The sequence below is a fragment of the Macadamia integrifolia genome, chromosome 12, assembly GCF_013358625.1.
Source record: "Macadamia integrifolia cultivar HAES 741 chromosome 12, SCU_Mint_v3, whole genome shotgun sequence".
Lineage (NCBI taxonomy): Eukaryota > Viridiplantae > Streptophyta > Magnoliopsida > Proteales > Proteaceae > Macadamia > Macadamia integrifolia.
Genome location: NC_056568.1, coordinates 4604676 through 4624209, shown reverse-complemented (window position 1 = coordinate 4624209; position 19534 = coordinate 4604676). Strand labels below are relative to the sequence as shown.

The following is a 19534-nucleotide window of genomic DNA, read 5'->3' as shown; positions in this document are numbered from 1 at the left end:
TTTTTTATTTTTCTTTTACTTTCTCTATCTTCTGTTTTTTTTTTTGGTCGATTACTTTCCCTTATGAGAGCTGTCTGGTATGATACCCTGTAATCATTTGATGTAGGTGGTGGTGGTGGTGATAATCCATGCCATCCCCCCCCCCCCCCAAGAATGATATTCTCCTTGGACCAAGCCTTCTTTTTCTTCCTTTACCCCCTTTTCTTGTGTGTATGTAGAACAGTCATGATATGTTGGGCATTGAACTGCAAAAGCATTACTTGTTGTATGGAGGTTTTGGCAGGGGGCTATGATCACTAGGAACATCTTTATTTTTTCACTAAAAAAAATATTGATAGGCTCTTGTTATTATATCCACCCTCATGTGTAGAGAGTAGGTAATGTGAGAAGCAATCGATTTGGGGGTTGAGGGGAGAGTGCTTTAATGAATCATTGTATATAAGATTGTTTATCCGTTTGGTTTCAGCGAATAGTTTCGGTTGTGGTTGGATTCATGATCTAATAGGTATAAATCGAAAATGAATCAAATACTGTTTGGTTTTAATTTTCCAAACAAAAATTGATCCCTATTTGGTTTTGGCTCACTTCTGACATTATTAGTTATACAGTTTGATACTTAGAGATGTTTCTCTCCTAATAAATAAAGGGAAAGGATTGAGTTTTCCTTTGCCTACCCAAAAAGAACTAAGGATCTCCTCATCCATCACTTCGAATGTAGTTTGGATTGGACTCTTGAGCAAAGTAAGTAAGAGTATTATGGATTTCATATTATAATTATGACTATCCATTGTAAGAGAATCTCTTCATCACGGGTGAAAAAAGTTTCTCTTTAATAATATATAATAGTATAATTCATTCCAAAGAGAGTAGTTCCTAAGAGAGTAGGGGGTAAATTTCATTCCCAATGATTGTTATGAAAAATCACCGTGTAATTTTTGTAAACTAGAGTTTGCAAAGTAGACTTGTTACATAGGGTTGGTGAAGCGAACCTCACTGTTTCAAATTTATCCCACCCACGGTCCTTATCCTAAAGTAAAGTGGAGTAATTCTCTTTATCTACCCATCTTTATTTGACAGAAAAAAAAAATCTTTATTCGCAAAATTGTTAACTATGTGCCCAACACAATGGGTCCTGCTCTATTTATATTGAGTTGCTGGTGAAGTTCTTCTCTTTGTCTTTGCTTGGATCTACCAAACCTTGCATCTGCAGTCTTCATATTTTTCCGAAGTAAAGGAAGACTGGAGAGGAGAAAATGAAACAATATTATTGACACTAACTTAGGGACATACCTTTCAAACCCTAAGAACCAAAGGTCACCCAGGTTCCTTTCCTAGCAACTACTTAATGGCCTATCAGTTTGAAAATTTACTGAATAGAAGTCTAAAATCTAGGGGTGAAACAAGGTCGAGTTGGACCGGGTTTCTTAAAAATCCCAACCCAACCTTAGGTCCCCAAAACTCAACTGAGGCCTAACTCAATCTATTCGGTTCATGATTAGGCCCAACCCTACCGAGCTCATGGTTGGGCCGGGTTGACCTTGGCTACTCTTGTATCTTTTTTTTTCTGTCATTTTTTTCTTACAATAGGTCACAAATGTTAAGCCTATAATTACCAGGGGAAAATGTCAAGACTATGGCCAGCCCCTGTTCACCCTTAATCCATAAATTTGCAGCATGCTAGGTTGTCAATTTGTTTATAAGATAGACTCTTAATCTCCTGGCATCAACCCATTTCCTAGAAACTGGACAAGCTAAATTTTGACACAATTTTTCATGATTGTTACTGTATCTAAAGTTCATATCAATACATGACAGGAAACACAAAGATAACCTATGTAAAGAAAATGAGGAAAATAGTTTGGTCATTTGGTCATCTTTGCTCAATATGTAAGAGTATATGGCTTTGTAGCACATAATATGGGTTGAAGTCATAGACAACTTGTGTAACGCTTGTGTATCACATGATGTGGCCCTAGGGGGAAGGGGAACACTGTTACTAAACACAAAATAGATCAAAGTTAAAATCGGGATAGTTGGATTGGGCTAGAACTAGATCTCCACCCAGGCCCAGCCTAAAACCCTAGTCAGGCTGGACTAGGTTGACCCTCATAATTGGGTTAGACAAGGTTCGGGCTAAGGGTGGGTTAAGACCATCAAGGCTACACTTACACTCCTACTAAAATCATTAGAAATCCAATAGAGACTGAGTTTTCCTTCACGAATGATAGAGTCACCATTATTGGACTTGTTGGAGTTAGCATTCTCCAAAAGTTAAGACTGATGAAACCTTACTTTTGACCATTAAAGCATTCTAACCAACTACGATTCAACAATCCATTGGCCTCTATTTCGGAGGACTATTCTTCACTTTCTCATGCAGTTTCCAAGTTGGAGGGTCAAGTGACAATAACTTCAAGCTTTCGTAAAACTTCAGCTTTCTGCCTATTTTTCTATCCATACCGTTTCTTAGGGATTGGGGTAGAACTTACTCTCAAAAGCTAACTTTTAAGAAGAAGATGCCTAAGTACCTATAAGTTTATTCACTTCCAATGTGAGATTATCACTATTGCCTCTTGATTGGAACCCTAACATCTTTCTCTCTTTTTCTTGTAAAATGATCTTCATACCCCCATGGATTGAACCAAAAGAAGGGCGCTGATTACATCTTGGCCAGGTGTGGGAGTGTGGCAGATAATGAATGCTTAGCCTTAAAAACAGATCGTTAAAAACGAAAGCCAAAGTTTGGCTTAAAAAATAGAAGCGAGAGGAAAGGCCTCCCTGGCCTTTTTTTTTGGGTAATTAATAGCGCCACCCCCTGAAGAATGCCAATATTATAGGGACACCCCCTCTCTTTCACCAAATTGGACTCGAACCCTTCGTTATCAGTCTCCGTTAAGTAAAGATTTGAAAGGACATTTTTACCCTTTTAATGAAAACAAATAATAAATCATATTTTACTTGTTATTTCTCACTGAGTGTCTGCAACAGTAGCTACCATTGGCGTCCGCAACAACAGCCATCATCGGCGGTTCCAACTTCTTCTCTGATGGAACCTCTCTCTCTCTCTCTCTCTCTCTCTCTCTCTGAACCTCAAGGCCGACTATCCCTACGATCGAATCTAGGCGACCTCGGCGACGGATTTCCTATATGATGTCCCAATATATTTCATAACATATTACAGCTTTGGTTGGTCGCTTTCTAAACTCAAAATATTATGATATATTTACATTCGGATCAGTGCTAGATTTTGTTTTCAATACGCCTGTGAAAAACAGTGATGTGGAAAATGGCGGCAATTTAGGTAAGATATCTCTCTCTCTCTCTCTCTATAAACCTCAAGGCCGACTATCCCTACGATCGAATCTGGGCGACCTCGGCGACGGCTTTGGTCATGGCGGCCAATAGTTGTGGGTTCTTTAAATGAGGAATAGGGTTTTAGAGGGAGATTTTCATAGGTTAAAGAGAGCTTTTCAGAGAAAGGAGATCGGGAGTTAAGAGAGTTTCAGAGGGGGAGTTCGTTGGCCAAAGAGGGTTTCAGCCCAGATTCGGCGGGAGTTAAGAGAGTTTCAGAGGGGGAGTTCGTTGAGTCAGTACTTACAACCATACGATGCATGAAGCCATTGTGGATTGATGCGATTTCACCGCCGGTAAGTCCATGGAAGAGCCCGTCTAGGTCTCCATCGCCGGTATTTGGATCGATGAGGTCGGATCTATCGGCGGCGGATATGGAGCAGAGGCGGTGGCGGCGGTGGCGGCGGTGGAGAAGGAGGATGTGAGGGAGAAGGTTTGGCGCCTTCACTGGAAGGGGTTGCAGTTGCCGATCGACTACTCTGACTTTCTTCTCCAACTCAGTGACTCACTCGACGGATATGGAGCAGAGGTGGCGGTGGCGGAAGGGATCTTCAATCGATTTTAGGAATACAACCATTAAGGGCAATTTTGGTATTTCCCTATTTTTAAGGGCAAAATGGTATTTAAGAAAATTTTGAATTGTTGATGCCAGCATTTTTAATATATTTTGTAACGATGACTAATGGCAAGGGGTCCGAGTCCAATTTGGTGAAAGAGAGGGGGTGTCCTTCTAATATTGGCATTCTTCAAGGGGTGGCCGGGTGGCGCTGTAAATTACCCTTTTTTTTTTTTTTTTTTTTTTTGTGTGGGGAGGACGGCTTAAACCCTTAAACCCCTGCCGCCTAATTTTTCGTTAATAAGTGTTTGGTGTGTTACTCTGCATTTCATCCGGAAAACAAAGGTTTTACTCTGTGGACTGCGAGGGATGAAGAATAAGGCGGTCGTCCTGACAGTTGCGGAAAAGTGCAAGGTATCATACCCTTCATCTCCAACACGCCCCACACATCCACTACTTTTCTTCTTCTTCTTCATATTTGGTCTCAGTTTAATCTTTTCCTTTTGGTATGTTGTGTGAGATCTGAGATGGTTATGTTAATCTAAAACTCGCAGACCATTTTGGCTTCAAACTGGCAAGGCCATCTTAATACCATCAAAGCTGACGCTAAAGGAAGGTAAGTTTTAAAATTGACATAATACGGAAAAATTAGCCCATCTCTTCATTCGTAAACATATCTTCCATGTCTATCTGTGATGGAACTCACCATTGCTTTAAAGTAATGGATTCCTTATATATTTATATTGTTCTTCTCACTGGTGGTAGCAAGGAAGAAATTCATACTTCAAAGGTTAAGTACCTGTTCAAGAAGGGGAAGCCGTACATTTGGATACCAGAAAACGATTTGCACAATGTGGTATGAGTTGTTTTTTTCTGATTTTTGTTTCTTCTTATGGTTCTTTGTCCTTGTGCTTTCCCATTTTTCTCAAGGTACTGTGTTTACTTGTTATGGTTTATCTAAAAGCTTATTCCCCCAAAATTGTGCTATTCTGAGTCCATTACTTGAAGTAGCTCTTAGGAAATTGCAAACGATTCTTTCTACATGTGTGCTCTTTTCTGTTTTCCAACAAATTTAGAATAAGGGCGAGTTATTTTTGGTTGTTTGCCACTTTGTAACTTTGGCCATTGGGAATTCTTTTATGGTTTATCAACGAGCAATTAAGAATCTCTGTACGATGTCTAATCCTCAGAGGGGAGCCAACAATTCTCCATGTGTGTGTGTGTACATGGTTTATATGCTGGGCATTACCTTAATGATATGGTCTCAAGAATCAAGAGTATGGCAGTTCAAGCTTAAAAGCATTGACACAATTTATTGCTCACCTTGGATAGCAATAAGGACTATTGAAGCTGTCTTCACCTGTCTAGGTAGAGATTTTCAATATATGGACCATGAGAAAAACTTTCAACTGTTTAGGGTAAACTGAGCTCTTATCCAACCATAGTTTGTGCTGTTTAGGGTCAGCTGATCTCTTATCCAACCATAGATTGTGCTTCCTCTCCGGCCTTCCCCCACCCCTTACCCCAATGGGGTTCATGAGGGTTAATGAGTGGTTACTTTTGTAATTGCCTTTCATTATTTTATTCATGTTGATAGTGATGTCAGAGATATAGTTGAGTTACAATTTTGTTTCAGTTTCAGGATACTGTTAGGAGTTTAGAAGATTAGGAGTCTTTTTCTTTTTACATGTAGCCAACGATTAATCAGAGTTGATTGAATAAGAGATATATACATGTGGTTCTATTCCTTCCTTATCCATGACTCTCTCTTCCCAACTCCCTTCCATTTTCTCCTTTTCTGGTTTCTCCTTCCTTTCTTCTGGTTTCTGTTATTGTTACCAGTACTCTGTTTCTGGGTAGTATTTGCAGACCCAGATATTGTATTCGAACTCCCTGATTACTAACCCAATCAACCTGGGTTCTGGAAGTTAACTCACCCCTTATGGTGACCCAAACAATAGGCGCCTATGCCCCAAATCGTCCTCTGTGGTGATATTGAAATTAGTAATCAGACCTGGTTCTGCCAAGTTTTGATTTCAGGAATTTTGTTTAACATTTTTCTGATTGCTACTTTGAGTGATGGTTGGTTTCAGTGATTGGAAATCACAAAAAAAAAATTGCACAATGATTGCAAAGATTTACATGGTTTAGCAAGATTGCCTATGTCCACTGTGAGATGAGGATATGTTTCACTATCAATGGAGAATAGGGTTATAGCTGCTCATCCTCACACCTCTCTCATACTGCTTACAGTGTAAGAACCCTTGCTACAAATATAAAGTGACCCCTATGCAGATAATTTACTGAAATACCCTTATAGTTAAAAAAAATAAAAAATAAAAAATAAATATTGGGGGCTGCAACCCCCGCATGGACCCGCTAGTTTGTCAAGACCCCGCTAGTAACGAAGATTACCGTGCATGGCCTTCGGCCTCTTAACAGCCCTTCAGAATCAGCCCACTAATGCAAGTGACGGAATACAAGACATCGTATCCGCCAACATTGTCCCTCCTCTTTAAGTTAATTACTTTACGTCCCATTTTCCTGTTTTGCTTTCCAAACAGGGCCCTCCTTGTGCTGTGAAATTACAGAATTGCTACTCCAATATTTTTCACTGTTAGTGCTTGGGTGGGCCCATAGCAATCCCCAAAGCAGGGTTTGTGACCCGGGATTGCATTATCTATATTGTCTATTTTGTTTTTGAACGACAGGGTGGAATTTCCTAACTGCCAATGACTTTGAAACATACTTACTGAATATATGTATAAGGGGCCTAACTCCGCCTGGCCTATGATGAAGTGAATAAGATTTGGACAATATAATCATTAGTGATCAAGCAAGTAGAATTGTGGTCATTCTTTTGGGGTTGTAGATGTCTTTCATGATGTCATGTTTTTGTGCCTTAAGTTCACAAGTTCATAACTTGGCTCTTGTAGAATAGCTGATTTAATTACTTGTACAGCTTACCATTTTCTTATGTTCTTCCTTGTAGAACACTATAATTGATGAGCGTGGCTCTCTTGCCGTGACAAACCCCATCCCAGGTCCTCTAGGAAGCTTGCTGAGATCTGTAAAAAAGGTCATTGTTGTACAAGATCTGTGTGGTTTCTCTTTCTCAATTTAGCTGATAATTGAGGATTATTTGTTGTTTTCATCCACGATCTATATTCTATCAAAGAACATTCAGCCACCAAGTACTGAAACTTTTGAATTTATTATCTATTATTCATGCTATTGTTTACTAAAATTTGATCAACTTGCATGTTGCTGCAGTTACCAGCTCGGGTTGCTTTGACTGGGGATATGGTACCTCTTAAAGATGAAAAGGTAAATTTTCCATCCCCGGTAGCTTGTCCTAAGAACAATTAGTACTCTAAAGCAGGTAAAGTTCTTTTAGTTAGACAATCACAAAAAATATCATGAGTTTCACAACACTGAAACATAAAGAAAATATACAGAGATTAGTAGGTGCCACTAACTTCTCTGTTGCAAGTTCTTACCATGAGAGAAAAGAAAAAAAGGGAAGGGGGGGGGGGGAAGAGCTACTATGAAGCATTACTAAGGTGGAAAGTGAAATCAAGGAATGAGAATAAAAGGATCCATAGGAGAGAAATTTTTTTGAGAAAAGGAAAATATCCAACTAGATCCCTGGTTCCCAAAAATCCTTGGTTGACAGTTTGGTTCCATGGTCATGTTCCCCGTCATAGCTTCATGGTTTGGAGAGATTTCACACAATCCCTTCCAACACTATCCTTTCTTCGGGACAAGGGGAATTCTTCCACCTCAAATTGCTGCTTTTTTTTGGAATGCTTCGGAAAATATGCAACACTTAATTCTTTGCATGCCCTTTCTCTGCTGTTGTTTGAAAGGGTATTCTCCGAAAGTGCGCATCTATCTTGAGAAAGACCCTCCCATTTGAGGAGGAATGGAAATCGGTCAAGTGAAATTTTAATGGGAAGTCTTAGAGTGAGACAGTGGATTCGCTTTCCTTTTGTGCAGTCATCTACCACATTTGGTCCGAAAGAAGCCTTCAAATATGGACCATAAAATCTCAAACCGTTCAGCAGATTTGGGATGACATATCTTTCAAATAAAGGTGCAAGCTTGACCTACCTGCTGGGACTTGTTTGGATATCCTGAGATCTGGGCCTTTTGTCCAGTCTTTGGATCTTCCTATCGAGTGGCATGCTGTGTTATGAGCTCCCTTGAGGTTTTTGTTGTATCTTCATTTTCTTTCTCTTCAGGTCCCTTTCCTCTGGGTCCCCCTTGTATTATTTTGGGCTCATTGAGTATAAATCACTATCCATCAGGGGAAAAAAATTCCAACTAGTATCAGGGAGGGAGAAGAAAAAAAATAATTAGGAAGCAAAAGATAAATGGTAATTAAACCACTATAAAATGCAAGAAGAGATGAGAATCAATCAGGCTAAGGAAGCAAAGTAACAAATTGGCGCAACTTCAAATTATTCATGTAATTTCATGGTTTTATGAAACTGAAATGGAGGAGATGTCACAATTGGGGTCACTGTTTTCAAAAACCTAAGGTGGTGTTAGAAGATTTATTTGCCCTTCCACTTTCATAGTTAAAAATTTCATATATGGGGACAACAATTCATGAACTATTTCTACTCAATCTCAACTTGTTCTGTCTATGTTTTTGTCGTCATTCCCCTTGTTTCTTTCCACTTACTTCCATGACGCTTCACCAGAAAAGTTTTGCCTCCAGATCACTAATCTGAAATGGGGAAATCTAATTGAGCAGTTTCCTAAATTCTTCCTGGAAAGCTAACTTCCAACTTGTACATAGCTTCTCTGAAATTATTGTTGCGTAGATCTCAGACTCCATCCGAGCAAAGTTGAAGTAGATGGAAATCCATGTCCACACATATAAAAAGAAGCTCCACAAATGTTTTAAGTGTATCCAAACACATGTTAGTTTTAGCGAATCTACCATTTTCTCACAATTTTGGCAGGCCAAAAATACATAAGGGAATGTCTCAGGAATGACTCAGGTTTCTCTTTTTCAATATCTTTTAACTCATCAAGTCAACTAGACTTCTTAGTATTTTGTCATAAAGGCAACAGGTTCTAGCCACTGCACTGACCTTGGTTCTGTTTTTTAGACGTTAGGCAGATTTATGTGGATAATATGCCATGAGTTTGTTTAAATGTCCTTGACAAATATTTCTTGTTCGCATTACAGGTTCAGCTTGCTACCGAAAGTTTAAGAGAAACTATATTGTCGGAATGGAAAGCAGTGAGTCATGCCAGTTATTCAGTTTCTGGCATATTGAGTTCTTCCAGTCTCAGTTGTACATCTCGAAGTGAAAACCTTCAGGATGTACTTGATGGAAGTGAACCATATGTGGTTTATAAGTTTGACACACGGTATGGAGCTTCACTCAGATCCATGTTTTTGGTTACATGACATCTTCATTTGACTACTAGGGCAAAGTTGGACGGGAAATTGTTGTTCTTTGAAGTATAAATAGGATTTTAGCATCAAATTGTATGTAGGTGAAATTTACGATAACAGATAGTCCATTTGCGAGAGGAGTGCTATTCAAAATATTGAAAAATGGGAAAACAGTACAAGTACCTTGGTTTTCTCTCTACAAAATGGTCCATCTTGTTCAATCTTGGACGCAGTGGTCATTTCCTGTTATCATATTTTTGGTGGTTGCTGTCAGTGGACCAAGGCATGGAAGGTTCTATTGGACCACCTGACTTATTCCATGGTAACTGTTAGATCAAACACCAAGAAACACGAATAAAGGGAGACAATAGATCCGTACGACACAGAGATTTAACGAGGTTCACACACCAGGGTGGTGTGCTACGTCCTCGGGCGAAGAAGAAGATGATTCACTATGCAGAAGAGAGATTACACCCTAGCAGCGGCGAGGAAGAACTCGCCCTGAAACCCTAGCTTCGTGGAAACCCTAGAATACAATGACTCTCAACAAGCAACAGTACATTATATATATACTCCAAATAGCTGTTCGACCCATCGGGTCGCGGTCGATCCGGTCGAACCATACCCGCACCCCCATACGAGGTCAGTGATGGGCTCCGATAGGCCCAAGCCTTCTGCTTCCATCACAGATCTCAGAAAAATTCTATAGGCCCAAGCCCTCTGCTTCCATCACAGATCTCAGAAAAATTCCCATTCGGGTCGCCACCAAAATATGTCGGATCGGGTCAATCTTCAAAAAGGGTCAAGAATTCAAGACAAACTTAACAGATCAAACTGGTATGTATGGTTCGACCGGATCGACCGCGACCCGATGGGTTGAACCGCTATTTGGAGTATATATATATAATGTACTGTTGCTGGTTGAGAGTCATTGTATTCTAGGGTTTCCACGAAGCTAGGGTTTCAGGGCGAGTTCTTCCTCGCCGCTGCTAGGGTGTAATCTCTCTTCTGCATAGTGAATCATCTTCTTCTTCGCCCGATGACGTAGCACACCACCCTGGTGTGTGAACCTCGTTAAATCTCTGTGTCGTACGGATCTATTGTCTCCCTTTATTCGTGTTTCTTGGTGTTTGATCTAACAGTAACTTTTGCTGCAGTTTGAGTGGTTTTTGATGGACAAGGTTTCAGTCTGTTTTTGCTTTGCCTCCATACCTGTCTTCTATTTGTTATGGTTTTCCATTATTTATGACTTTTTTTTTTCTGAGTTTTTTTTGGGGGGGGGGGTGTGGATGGCCTTTACATGTAACATTCCATTCTTTGAGTTAGTCCTCTTGACTCTGTTTCCTACATCCTCAGTAGCTATTTGTTGCAAAACAAAATCTCTAAAGAAAGATTCTGATGCAGTTACACATTGGGTTTAGTCTTAGGATTTGTCTTTCTTTGTTTCCTTTTATTCGGAAGTTGAGTTGGAGTCGAGCTTTATTTCTATTTAAGATTTGGATTTTATTTCCATTATTAGAGCTAGGATTTGTTTCCATTATTGAATGAAGAGTTGAAGAGTGAATGAAGTTTATTGAGTTGTTATGGTGCCGGATGGGTACTTGATAATGGTCATGTGACCTCTTTCCTTCCCTTTTCTGAATTCTCTTTCCTCTCTCCCATCTTCCCCTTCTACTTCTCCCGGCGATATTTCTTCTTCTTCCTTCTATTTATTTTTATTTCCTTTTATTGCTGTGATCGGTTGGTACAAGAGACTTCAATCTCTCATAGGGTTGCCCTTCTAACAGCCTGTAGTCTTGGGATTCCCACCCCCAAACCTTGCTACAGTAGTGAGTTGCAGGCATCAAGTACCTCTCTTAGGTTTAACACTTGGGCTGGTAATGATGTGCAATCAACTGGGAAGTGATGGAGGGCCTTAGGGAAGAAGGGAAAAACCAGAGTAACAGGGGGAGGAAGGGAAGCACACACTCACACAGAGCACAAATCCAACAAATTCTCATTCAATAATCAAAATCACTCTAACTTGTCCATCGGTTACAGCCAATATATAGAAAAGTAAAGACGTGGAATTAGAAACTCAACTGAAATAGTAACTAGCCTAAACTAGAAAACAACCACAAAAGGAACCAATGTAATGGAAAGAAATCCTAACTCCTACATTCAAATTTGGAAAAAAAAAAGGCATGAAATAAAAGTCAAGTAACTACTAATTTTATTTCCAACCCTTATTGGACCAAAACCCTGAGCTGGACCAGTTCTTCTTGGCTCTTGACTTCCAAAGCCGGTCATGCTGGTCCAACCAAGTAAGTACAGCCATATCTGCATCAAGAACTTTATATCTACTTACTCTTGAAATCGCAGGACCAATAGATGCCAACCAATGGAATCCTTGGACTTGAACCAGTGCTGCCTCTCGCCTCTGTTTTGAGCACAAATCTGAAGATGACATCTTCATCTTTATTCTCTAGTGACATATTTAATGGTATTAGGGTTGTTAAGGCCCCTTTATTCTGAGAGTTGGGTTCTATTATTTCTTTCTTTTTCTTGGTAATTCCAGAACACCCCTACTCTTCTAATTTTCTGTTCCAGTTTCTCCCCTTCACTTATTATTTTACATGTGAGGTGCATGATTGCTTCTGAAATTACAAGATTTCTACTCGACCATTAAATTGAGATATTTGTCATTCTTGCTGGCCCATAAGCAATCCGATTCCGGATTCAGAACCTGGATCCGCATCAGATTCTGGTTATAAGGTCTCCATATTTAATTTCCAATAATTCTATGCTCTTATTTATCAAATAATAATAATAATAATTCTAGAATCTTTGATTTTCCTGTTCTTCTTGACCTTGAATTGGTGCCAGACTTCCTGATGTGTTGCCTGCTCCTAAATTTTCAAGACACCCCTAGGCCTTTGGATCAGTCTATATGTTGTTTTGGAAGGTTCCTCCTCTGGAGGAGCCCTCTAACTCCCCTTCTGTTCCCTAATGTTGTGGCCATCTTCTTCCTACCATGAAAGATGGTGAGAAAGTTTCTTATGCTCAAGCAAGTAGGGCTTCTTATCTCCTTATTTTTCCCAGTTAAACAAAATTTTGAGGGGTGAGCCAACCATTCAAAATATGGTGGGTAATCAAAAGAAATAAGAAAGGAGGCAAAGTGTGCTTACTGTTCGGAGGAAAATTCATAAATTTGATAGTTTATAATCTTCTATAAAAGGAAAAAAGGAAAATTTTATGGTTTTGATCTTGACAGTAGTTAGATTTATGACAGGATACTTAGGTGGGACCCATTGAATGCCAGCATTCCACTTGTTTGGATGTTTCATTTGCTGTTAAATCAACTCAATTTAACAAAATCTTATCCCTACCTCTCGGGTCTGGCTACATGAATCTTGTTGCATTTTCGGGTTGCATGCTTAAGATAGTTTGCCTATGCTCCAAAGGTTTTATACCAGCTGTTACCTGATACTACCTTCCTTATCAAGTTTTTGGGTTGCGGAAAACACTGCTGTCGTTACAGATCATGGCTGCAGCTACAAATAGCATCTTCTAGATCATTCTTTTCCTCTGCCCAGTTAACAGCTGATGTAATGTATGTCCTATCCAGATCATGTACTTACATTGATGGCAATGCGAGCACACATGAAGTGGATTGGGATGATTTTCAAGTATCTAAGGCTGATGTATTATGTAAGATTCATTTCACACACTAGTGGAGTAAACATTTACTTGATTTATAAGAGTGGTTTCTCTTTGCACTCTGCTGGTTTTAAAATTTTCCTCTTAACATTTTCCTGATTTATGACAGTTGTGGAAGTCTAACCTCTACATCTTGTAAATTTCATGTGTAGCACCATTTTCTGAAAAGATAATTGATGGAATCAATCAAAGTCAGGCGAGGCGTAGAGCACTGATGCTTTTCTGTTTTGTATACTTGAATGTAAATGCAAGGGTAAGTAATAACATCAGTTGCTTTTTTGAAGAACATCCGCTCATAACAATTTTATTCTAGATAGTATTTCATATTGCTCTTGCAGCTTGTCAAGCTTGTAAATATGCTTTTAAAAACTAGTGTGGAACTACATGTAATATTCCTGAAAGATATGTTTGTTGCCATTCTGCAATTTATATAATCTCCCCTCACCCTCCCCCCCCCCCTCCCCCCCAACCCATTTCTTGTTTATTTGATTCATCATTATAGAAGTACACTTAAAATTACGACTGTGGAGATGTGAATTGTTTATTATTTTGTTTTGTTCTAGTACTAACAGGTTTTGAGGATTTAATTCTTAAAAATATATGGATCCAACCCACTAGGGCATTCTTGCTCCTTGGATTTGCGATAAATAACAATTTCAGTGTAAAACAAATTCAATCAATAACCCAAACTTCTCATTGCTTTTCTGTTGGAATTTTCCTTCCTGCTGCAGAGTTGTAGAAGAGAGAAAATGGAAATATAAATAACATGAAAATGCTTAATGATTTCATGAAAGTTCTTTTCATAGGTCAGAATGTAATCCGTTTTATGATGGTTCCGATCTGAATATGGTCAGAATCAGATTAAATATGCAATATTATAGTACATGTCTACATGAAGTCATGAATACACAGTGAATCATTATTTGCATGTAAAAACTATGGTAAACATGTGACATATATCATACATTCATTCATGGATAGTGCGTATCAAATTTTGTTCCACTTAGGTGGAGTTAAAATTTGTCATCTCTATGACTGATTAGCAAAATTTCCAGATATCTATATTGTCCTGATTTCATTTACATTGATACTTGTAAGTCGTTCATATTCAGTTCTCTGACACCCAAAACTGTGGAAATGTTTGTTTTTATTTTTTTTATGTTTTACTTTTATATAAAGAAATGATTGTTCTACGTTATGTGAAGGAAGCATTTATGTTATCTATCGATAGGAGAGGATTTGATGTGGTAGCTAGGGTTCCTAGCCTGATGGCAAAAGATGGGTTTGTTGAATACCAATGGAAGGAGTTCAGGTTCTCATTCAAGGAAGAAGCACGTAATGTAGAGGCATTCTGCCATCTGTTAGTTGAAATGGAGGAGGAAGCACTCAAGAATGTCTCAACTTACAGTGGTCTAGGATGAAGCAGACCTGAAACTGGTTCTGATCCAGTTATAAACATCCTATTAACTCAGGATGTTGGTCAATCACTGGAACTTCCAACATGTTAAGGTGCTTCACAACTTTTTTGGTTGGACCAGAGTTTTAACCTAAGATCCTGTAAAAATTCATCGTTTCACTAGATCTGAGAAGGCAGCAAGGTGTAAAAAAATTCTTTAGGAAGGACAAAATACAATAGATCTTGGCCTCCATTTGTTTTGGCAGAATTTTCTTTTTCCTTGGAAGATTAAGATGTTTACCAACTTATAATTCGTTGTCCTTTTTCATATTTTCTTTTATTGTATATGATGGGAGGCATACTTAGACATGGTTGAGTGAGGAAAAGATTCCAATTACCCCCCCCTCTCTTCCTCCCTCCAACTCCCCCTTTTTTTTATGTGAAAAGAAAAAGGATTTCATAAAAAAGAAATATAATTATTTACATCAGAAATTATTTTTTGGTAGAATTATTTACATCAGAAATTGAAGCATTGTTTTAGTGATAGAGCAGTCAAAAGCAAGAGTGCACATGAAATAGTTAACCTTAGAATATGGTCAATCCATATGGCAAAAGGAAATATCTTCTCTCCTTTTTCCTACTGCACCTCAAAGCATAAACCTTTCAAAAGCAAAAGACGGTTTATGAATCATTTGGTCCATGAATCTTTCACATTTTTACCTACCAGTCTCAAAAGCCAGGGAGTAAACTATAGCCATGGAGCAGAGGTTAACTTGGGAGAACCAAATGGTTAATCAATAAGATGAGCAATTTCACATTGTGAATCATGTTTAATGCAATTTATAAAACTGAAGCGAAAAATCCTTCCACGAAGGACTGATTAATGATATTTGTAACATCCCACGACAAAACCAAGGTCCTCGAAGAAGCAATCAGAGAAGATAAAGATCTCCAAATCCAGAATGGTTCAAGACCAGAAGGGCATTGTAGATCTCAGAAGTTTTCAAGACAGTCGATAAAATCACGGTTGAACATAAAACATAAACAACTCGGTTTCTTTGTAGCCTGTATCGAAACGCTCCAATGATTGAATCAAAGACAATTATCAACAGTTGTTCAATGGATCTTAATAGCTGCCACTAACTAATTTCGTTGCCGCCCGCTGCAGCCTGCAAGCGAGGCTGAGTTGTTCAAACTCGAATAAAGGTTTGTAGATCTTAAGACAACGAACACAATTAATGACTGAACAGGCTGTGCTCACTTCGAGCCGGATTCTAATGATTATACTTAAGAGGAGCAGAAAAAATAGATGAAAGTACATAGTCCTTCCGCCCGGTACCACTAGGGGCAAATCATAAAAAATATCCCAACAAAAAGGGGCTCCCGAGGATGAAAAGGCTTCAGGAAAAAAAAAAAAAAAAAAAAAGAAGGAAACGAACGGAGCAAAGGAGAAATATAAAACCACGGGAAGAACCTCCCCCACTACCAAACACGAAACTGGCTCTTAATCGACCTCCTCAATCTTGGGGCCAGCACCGCTTCCACCGACTGAAGGACCATCATCATCATCATCCATGGCACCGGCACCACCAGCTTCAGCACCAGTACCGTACATTTTGGCTATAATTGGGTTGCATATGCTTTCCAGCTCCTTCATCTTGTCGTCAAACTCATCCGCCTCAGCTAGCTGGTTACTGTCCAGCCATTGGATGGCCTGCTCAATAGCATCCTCAATCTTCTTCTTGTCAGCAGGAGATAGCTTGGCTCCGATCTTCTCATCTTTCACAGTGTTCCTCATGTTGTATGCATAGTTCTCCAACGCATTCTTTGACTCCACCTTCTTCTTATGCTCCTCGTCCTCCGACTTGTATTTCTCTGCTTCTTGAACCATCTTCTCAATCTCTTCCTTCGATAACCTGCCCTTGTCGTTGGTAATGGTAATTTTGTTCTTCTGCCCCGTGGTTTTGTCTTCAGCAGAGACGTTAAGAATACCGTTTGCATCAATATCAAAGCACACTGTGATCTGGGGCACCCCTCTTGGGGCCGGCGGGATGCCAGAGAGTTCGAACTTTCCAAGTAAGTTGTTGTCCCTGGTTCTGGTTCTTTCACCTTCGTACACCTGAATCAATACACCGGGCTGGTTGTCCGAGTATGTGGAGAACACCTGCTCCTTCTTGGTGGGGATCGTAGTGTTTCTTGGAATCAAAACAGTCATTACCCCTCCAGCAGTTTCCAAACCAAGGGAGAGAGGGGTGACATCCAAGAGCAGAAGGTCTTGCACCTTTTCGTTTCCCTCGCCACTCAAGATTGCAGCCTGAACAGCAGCTCCATAGGCAACGGCCTCATCAGGGTTAATGCTCTTGCAAAGCTCCTTCCCATTGAAGAAGTCCTGCAACAGCTGCTGCACCTTGGGAATCCTAGTCGACCCACCTACGAGCACTACATCATCAACATTGCTTTTGTCCATCTTCGCATCCCTTAGGCACTTCTCCACGGGCTCCATGCACTTCCTGAAGAGATCCATGTTGAGCTCTTCGAATCTAGCACGGGTAATGGTGGAGTAGAAGTCAACGCCCTCAAATAAGGAATCAATCTCAATGGTAGTCTGAGCGGTGGATGAGAGAGTCCTCTTCGCCCTCTCACATGATGTCCTCAGCCTCCTGAGAGCCCTGGGGTTGCCGCTAATATCCTTCTTGTGCTTCCTCTTGAACTCCTGAACGAAGTGGTTCACCATTCTGTTGTCAAAATCCTCCCCTCCAAGATGGGTGTCTCCAGCAGTAGCCTTCACCTCGAAGATACCCTCTTCAATAGTAAGTAGGGAGACATCAAAAGTACCACCACCGAGGTCAAAGATGAGCACATTCTTCTCACCCACGCTAGCAGCCTTCTTGTCAAGACCATAGGCGATAGCAGCCGCAGTGGGTTCGTTAATAATACGCATAACATTGAGGCCAGCAATCACTCCAGCATCCTTGGTAGCCTGACGCTGGGAATCGTTGAAGTAAGCAGGAACGGTAACAACGGCATTCTTCACAGTGGAACCAAGGTAGGCCTCTGCAATCTCACGCATCTTAATCAATACCATGGATGAAATCTCCTCCGCAGCGAACTGTTTCTCCTCACCCTTATAGGTGACCACAATCATGGGCTTGTCACCAGGACCAGGGATAACTTTAAAAGGCCATAGCTTGATATCACTCTGAACCGAGGAATCACTGTACCTTCTACCAATCAAACGCTTTGCATCTGTAGAAGAGACAGCAGAGTATGTATCAAAAACAAATCGTCAAGAATAAGTAAGCATGCAACAGAAAACCAGCATAGAGTTGGAGTAAAAAGAAAAGGGTTCAAAGGCCCTTGTACAAGATCCAAAAACTATGACCACTTCACGCGTCCACCCAAAAATATGCCGACAGAATAAAAGAAAAGACTAATAATAATCTTCAGAGAAGGCGATTCAGAGGTAACAAGAGCAAGAAACCTTAGTATCTTTGATTACAAATGTTATATATCCGTAGGAGTTTTGAGGACAAACGAGGAAAAACAGGTATAAACAGCATCGTAAAGTGGGGGGGAAAAAACATGAGCAAATGTAGATCTAAGCAAGTAAACACAAATCTATCAAAAAAGAAGCATAATAAATATTTAAATCACCGGATCCAGCAAATAAGCATATAAAAGAACAAACAGATGCTTCAAAACCGAAGCTACATCGACAAGACATGTCGGCTAACGATAATCCACCCTCCCCCCCCCCCCCCCCCGGGGCCAGGAGAGGTTGGGAGCGATCCTTTTCTTGAAAACACAAAGAATACCATACTGTCTAACCATGTCTTCTGCTCCCAAATCACTAAGACCACGTTTTTTATACAGGAGCAAACCAAGCAAATTAAATAATTAGAGCCTGAAATCTTCCGTTTCAATGGCTTTTACATAGAAGAAACAAAGTCTAAGAAACCGAGCTTTCAACAAAATCACTAGTGAAAACGAACAAGGGATAAACAACAGATTGAATTAAAAAATTAAAAAAGAGATGTAGCAGATTCAAAATCAGAAGCATTTTTAACTTACCGAAGACGGTGTTGATTGGGTTCATTGCAACCTGGTTCTTGGCCGCATCTCCGATCAAACGTTCAGTGTCAGTGAAAGCAACATATGAAGGCGTAGTTCGATTTCCCTGATCGTTGGCTATGATCTCAACACGATCATGTTGCCAAACTCCAACACAGGAGTAAGTTGTGCCGAGGTCGATGCCGATGGCAGGACCCTCACCTTTGCCGGCCATAGTTCTACCTGATCACCACAGAGAGGAAAAGAATCTACTAAACAATTTTTTTTTTGGAGATTAAAAAGGAAGGAAAGCAAAGGACGAAGAATACGAAGAAGAGATGCTAGCTAGGGTTCTACTTCTCTAGGAATTGGGAATGGGCGGGAGAAGATGGAAACATTCATATATAGCTTTACACGGTTTCCAGAACATTCTTTTCGTCTCTTCGTGGCCGTCGGATGGAAAAGCATAAGAGATCCGGAGACTTGGAAAGCGGGAGGGTTTTGGTCTGCGAAGACTCGGGAGAGTCAGGATGTATGGGGAGGTTGCGTTCCAGAAACATCTGATATGGTTTTTTCCCCTTTTTTTATTATTATTATTTAGTTTTATTTATTCAATAATAGCACCTTGCCGACATGATATTGGCCCGGCTTCACAGTTAGCCTCAGCCTGCTTTTAACGGGCTATCATTGTTCAGGCTAAACGGGTTCTCACAAGTCACAACACGTGCCTATAAACGGGCTTTGATATGGGCTCATGCGCCATATGCCTATTAATGGGCTTCAAACGGACTCTTAATTTGTTAATCTGTACTGTTTACATATTGAACACAAAAGCACAAATGGACTCATTAATCTCTTGATTAGGGAAGGTAGCCAGTCACCTTCTTCGGAAAAAATTTGGCTGCTACCCAAGTAGCTACAACCCCCTGTTTTTCTTTTTCTTTTTTTTATTCAAAAGAAAAAACATAACAGAATTATAAACTGTTACATAGAATATCCGACATGTAAATATATTGTTTTTTCAATACTGCCTCTTTGGTTACTACTTTAGTTCCCCCATATAGCT

The 19534-nt window shown here is 39.9% G+C and overlaps 2 protein-coding genes across 4 annotated transcripts; one reads left to right on the top strand and one right to left on the bottom strand.

Annotated features, from left to right (window-relative positions):
• Positions 1-4172: 4172 nt before the first annotated feature.
• Positions 4173-14804, top strand: LOC122057096. Of its 3 annotated transcripts, none has more exons than XM_042619096.1 (9): positions 4173-4321; positions 4462-4523; positions 4673-4763; positions 6900-6986; positions 7181-7234; positions 9111-9295; positions 12931-13013; positions 13175-13275; positions 14228-14804. In XM_042619096.1, the coding sequence occupies exons 1-9, from the start codon at positions 4277-4279 to the stop codon at positions 14441-14443; spliced, it is 924 nt and encodes a 307-aa protein (XP_042475030.1). In that variant the 5' UTR covers positions 4173-4276; the 3' UTR covers positions 14444-14804. The 3 variants fall into 3 exon arrangements, with proteins under 3 accessions (XP_042475030.1, XP_042475031.1, XP_042475032.1); XM_042619097.1 differs by having other exon boundaries at positions 14232-14409; XM_042619098.1 differs by having other exon boundaries at positions 14254-14400.
• An 853-nt stretch (positions 14805-15657) lies between these two features.
• LOC122057868 (heat shock cognate 70 kDa protein 2-like) lies at positions 15658-18853 on the bottom strand. Its single transcript, XM_042620208.1, has 2 exons — positions 18490-18853; positions 15658-17664 (listed from the first exon to the last, which is right to left on the bottom strand). The coding sequence occupies exons 1-2, from the start codon at positions 18701-18703 to the stop codon at positions 15923-15925; spliced, it is 1956 nt and encodes a 651-aa protein (XP_042476142.1). The 5' UTR covers positions 18704-18853; the 3' UTR covers positions 15658-15922.
• Positions 18854-19534: the final 681 nt, after the last annotated feature.

Coding starts and splice junctions, on each gene's coding strand:
- LOC122057096 (XM_042619096.1), top strand. CDS start 4,277: ATGAAGAATAAGGCGGTCGTCCTGACAGTTGCGGAAAAGTGCAAG. Junction 9,296..12,930: donor GTTTATAAGTTTGACACACG/GTATGGAGCTTC, acceptor TGTCCTATCCAG/ATCATGTACTTACATTGATG. Junction 13,014..13,174: donor ATCTAAGGCTGATGTATTAT/GTAAGATTCATT, acceptor TTTCATGTGTAG/CACCATTTTCTGAAAAGATA.
- LOC122057868 (XM_042620208.1), bottom strand. CDS start 18,703: ATGGCCGGCAAAGGTGAGGGTCCTGCCATCGGCATCGACCTCGGCACA. Junction 17,665..18,489: donor CCCAATCAACACCGTCTTCG/GTAAGTTAAAAA, acceptor TCTCTTCTACAG/ATGCAAAGCGTTTGATTGGT.